We start from the raw sequence: 4,507 nt of genomic DNA, 5'->3' as shown, positions 1-4,507 counted from the left end.
AAGTCTAGGATGCTAGGATCCTATGGGAAGGAGAAAGCAGAGAGTTGGGCGCTAGGACCCAGGAGCGGGCCGGGAGGGTGGGAGGGAGGCGGGAGCGCGCGCGGGGAGGGAGGGGGCAGAGCTGTCAATCAGTCAAGGTGGGGAAAGTGTCAGCGGCGGCGGGGGGATATTTAACTTGGGAGTCAGCGCTGGGAGCCAGCACTCGCGCTGCAGAGAAGAGGAGCAGCAGGCAGCAGGTAGACCGGGACCTCTCTGTAGTCCTTGGCCGGGGAGCCTTGCTTGCAGGCGGTAGACCGGGACCTCCAGCCTTCGGATCCAGAAGCAGATCCTTTGCTCAGTTCGATCCCTTCCTGCACAAGAAGAGCGCCTTGCAAAGCGTCGCTTGGACCCAAAGGAGAAGCTCTGCTCCGGTGTTTCCCTGCGATCTTCACCTTTTTTTGGGGATACCAAAAATTCTAACATTTTGCATTCTTTTTCGTCCTATTGGAGCCCTGCCTCTTTGCTCCAGGATCCTGCGTTCTCCTCTCCCTCCAAGGACGCTCTGAACCTTCCTCTGTTTCCCCCTTCGCCTTATTTTTTTGGGGGGGATCTCATTGGGTCCCCTGTCTAAGGAGATCTGGTGCTGGGGATGAGCCTCACTGAGATCCCTTTGCTGGGAGGCTAAGAAAGAAAGACCTCACCGATTTGGGGGTGTGAGTTTTTTTCTTCTTTGGGGGTCCCCCCTTTTTTCTCTTCCATCTGGAAAAGCCAAAAGAAAGTCATCAAAATGCAACGAAGTTGCTGGGGATCCTTTTGGCCATCCTTGCTTTGGAGATCAGGAGCTGTTTGGAGGAGAGGATAAGAAGAAAGAAAGAGAGAAGCAGAGCCAGGAGGAGGGCAAGAAAGTGGATTTAAAGAAAGTGGGCAAGAAAAAGGGGGTGCAAAGAAAAGGGGAGCCCCTGCTTACTGTTGCTATTGCTACTTTATATATTGGAATCCTCTCTTTTCACTTTCCTCCTTCCTTTCTTCCTTTCTTTTATTCCCTTCTCTTCCATCTCTCTCTCTCCCTTCCTCTTTCCCCTCCTTTTCACCATCTCTCTCTCTCTCTCTCTCTTTCTCTCTCTCCCCCCCCCTCCAAAAAAGAGAAGCCAATCTCTAAAGGACTTTTCTTTTTCTCCAAATGCTCTCACCCGCCAAAGGCTGTCATCCAGTCTAGACATCTTGTCGTGGGTCTAAGTCCAGCTGTCACCATGGGGATGGAGACTGGTCCGCTGTGAATTTTTTGGGAGAGAGAGGGAGCGAGAAGAAGAGAAAAAGAAGGGGGGAATATTTAAAAGGAGAAGGGGAAGAATCAGGTTGCCCTTTGGGGAGGCCTGCTTGAGAACAAGGGGCCCTTTGCCGCCTTCCCATCGACCGCCTTCTCTCATCCTTCTCCTTGTCTGTTCCCTTCTTCTCTTCTTCTCCTCCTTTGCCTTTTTTTGCCTCTGGCTCCCAGTGCCAAAGGGGGACCTTCTTCCATGCGTCTGTCATCTAACCCCTTGGCGATCTATTTAAAGCAAAGGCCGGCGTTGGACTTTGTCTCCGGCCCTATTTATGAACCCCTCGGACTTGGCAAGTAGGACCGGGGAGCATTAACTCCCGGCTTTGGAACAATTGGCGCAAGGGAAGGAAGGCCAGCGACGGCGGTGCCAACCTGTGGCTTGGCGTCTTCTGCAAGTGTTGGTGGCGTGGCCTGTGGAGAGCATGAAGGTCTCCCAGGCTCTCCTGATCTACTCTTCCTTAGTGGTCCTCTGGCGACCCGGCATTGGCCAACCCTACCTCCGGCTGCGGCCTTCCCCTAGCGACAACTTGCCAGTCAAGGACATCATTGAGCATCCGGACCCGGAGTATGACCCGAAGGAGCAAGACCTGGACGACAGGACTTTGAGGAAAAAGCTGGGGAGCAATTTTGACCCTCACTTCATGTCGGTGGTGGCCCCAGCCCCCCAGGTCAACCTCTCCATCTCCGACCCACTGCACAGGCTCAAGGGGCCTTTGCCCAACGAGCTCAAAAAGTTGGACCTTGGGGAGACCCCTTACGGGACCCGGCTCAAGATGGGCAAGAAGGCCCGGCGGAAGTTCTTGCAGTGGCTCTGGGCCTACACCTATTGCCCGGTGCTTTACACCTGGAAGGACCTGGGCGTCCGGTTTTGGCCCCGCTACATCAAGGAAGGGAACTGCTTTGCCGAGAGGTCGTGCTCCTTCCCGGAAGGCATGTACTGTAAGCCGGTCAAGTCGGTCACCAAGACCTTCTTGAGGTGGTACTGCCAAGGATGGTCCAGGCAGAAGTATTGCACTTGGATCCCGGTGCAGTACCCAGTCATTTCTGAATGCAAATGTGCCTGCTAGCCTGAGGGCAGCCCAAGAGACCGCTTCGTTCTTGTCTGTTGCTTGTGGATCTGTGTGGATTACCTTCAGGAGTCCTCAGCCGGAACCCGCTCCAGGGCCTTGAGGCAAGGTGGAGTTGGCCCTTTGTCCACCGATCCCATGAAGGGTCCCATCACAACGGTCTAGGTCTTCTGCTGGTGCCTGGGAACGTTTTGCCACTTTCTTGGCAGATGTGGCAGGTGCTCACCAACGCTTTTGGCAACACCGATGACTAAGGGATTGGATGTTAGAACCCAAGAACTTGGTGGTCTCATGGTAAACCATCTTCCTCTCCCAAGGGACTAAGGGATTGGATGTTGGAACCCAAGAACTTGGTGGTCTCATGATGGTGAACCATCTTCCTCTCCCAAGGTAATGGAGAGACTCACAGAAACACGGACACACCTTCTTCGTAAGGGATTTTTTTGCCTGTTCATTTCTCCATACTCCTTTCCCCCCCCCCCCCCCAGCAGCTCCTTGCACTGTCATATTTTTTCTTCTTCTAATTATTATTTTATCTTATTTGAAAACGGGGGGGGAAGCAAAACCCGAAAGGAGCTGCAGTGCAGGCCAGAGGAAAGCTAAGCACTACGTTAAGATGTTTATTTTTATACCTATATAGCATTCTAACAAAAGGAAAATTACCATCCTTTGTAAATATGGAGAATTTTTAAAAAGGGGGGGTCAGTGGTGTGTGTTTTTTAGTTATTTTTATTGTTGTTAATAATAATAATAATAATAATAATAATAATAATAATAATAAATAATGTGACGATGACGATACAGGACCACATGTTGAACCCAAGAGTTTCCAAACCGATCACTTTCCTTCTGCAAATGGGAAAGGAGCTATTTTTTCCTATCAATATGGTTTATGCCACCCAACCTCCCCAAAATCCTTCAAGATGTTTAATATCTGTTGCCTGGATTTTTTTTTCAGACTAATCTTCAAAACTGTCTAGTTTTTTTTTTAAAAAATATCTGTATATTGATTATAAAAGGGTGGTTCTTTCTCCCCTTCTTGTTCTTGTTTTGGAATACATATAGTAATGTAGAGACGTTAAAAGAATGTTGTTGTTTTTTGTGCACAGTTTATTTATTTTTCATATTTGTGTATAGGAGCTAGAGATTATGCCAGAACATATTGAACATGTTTACTTGAATATTCCTTTTACAACATATCAGTGTACATATCGACCGTGACCGATCAAAACATTTTTAGCAATAAACTCTATCTTTGAAGAAATACTTCCGTGACGTCCGACAGATCTCTGAGAAACGGGGCCAAGTGGGTTATGGACATCTTAAATCTAAATCTGGCGACGGGTCACAAAAACAGAGACCCCACTTTGCAGAAAATCCGAAGGACCCCGTTCATATTAATCCAACTATGCAGTTATGTTAGATGTCAGATAAGCGCTGGGTTCTCAGTGGCCATCATTTGCATTTGGGGTGGCAGAGAAGGATTAAAATATGCTTTAAAAACAAGAAAAAGTGTAGTGATGTTCTTGGTCGTAGGTCTAGCCCCCTGTCATTTGGCAGACTGAGAAGAGATTTTGAGCAGCGTGGATATCCTCCCATCTCATATTTCTCTGGATCTCCCCATGCATTCCCCAGTGTTTGATACTGGAATAGTATAGGCCACATATACTCTTCCCTGGGCCCTTGCACTCTCCGGCGGCTTCATATTTGGTGAAAAAACGCTCCCATCGTCGGTATCGAAGTTACCGCTCCAGCTGTCTTCTTTATTGGTGATGGGGGAGCCTTTCTCTTTGCTTCAGACAGCAAAATGCCGCGGGCCATTCCTGTCTAGAAAATTAGCCATGGTCTGAAATATTACCGGCGCACTTCGTTCTTCCTTGCAGCCGGTGTTAGAGCGGTACATTCTGAAGTACCATCCTGACAGATTTTATAGTTAATGGTTGGATTCGGAGGGTCTGGAAATGCAAGCAGCTGCACTGATCAGTATCACTATCTAGTGCTGGCAGACTTCAGTTCTACTAGGTGCAGGTCTTTAGTAAAGTTAATGGGTCTCGATGGCTCATTTAAGACCAGACCGCTGCATAATACTTGGCCTTATAACAAGGGCAGCTCACAATAGGAAAATCTTTTTCCCTCTCCT

General features: G+C 48.7%; 1 protein-coding gene across 1 annotated transcript; it reads left to right on the top strand.

The window, feature by feature from the left end:
• Positions 1 to 1,416: 1,416 nt before the first annotated feature.
• Positions 1,417 to 2,860, top strand: LOC149306292 (noggin-2-like). The gene has a single exon (XM_089540916.1). The coding sequence runs from the start codon at positions 1,723 to 1,725 to the stop codon at positions 2,365 to 2,367; it is 645 nt and encodes a 214-aa protein (XP_089397042.1). The 5' UTR covers positions 1,417 to 1,722; the 3' UTR covers positions 2,368 to 2,860.
• The last annotated feature ends 1,647 nt before the right edge of the window (positions 2,861 to 4,507 follow it).

Source organism: Sceloporus occidentalis, unplaced genomic scaffold (assembly GCF_023333645.1).
Source record: "Sceloporus occidentalis isolate IW3139 unplaced genomic scaffold, rSceOcc1.0.p SCAF_10, whole genome shotgun sequence".
Classification (NCBI taxonomy): Eukaryota; Metazoa; Chordata; class Lepidosauria; order Squamata; family Phrynosomatidae; genus Sceloporus; species Sceloporus occidentalis.
The sequence above is the reverse complement of the archived record's forward strand: the minus strand, read 5'-3'. Positions and strand labels throughout refer to the sequence as shown.

Coding starts and splice junctions, on each gene's coding strand:
- LOC149306292 (XM_089540916.1), top strand. CDS start 1,723: ATGAAGGTCTCCCAGGCTCTCCTGATCTACTCTTCCTTAGTGGTCCTC.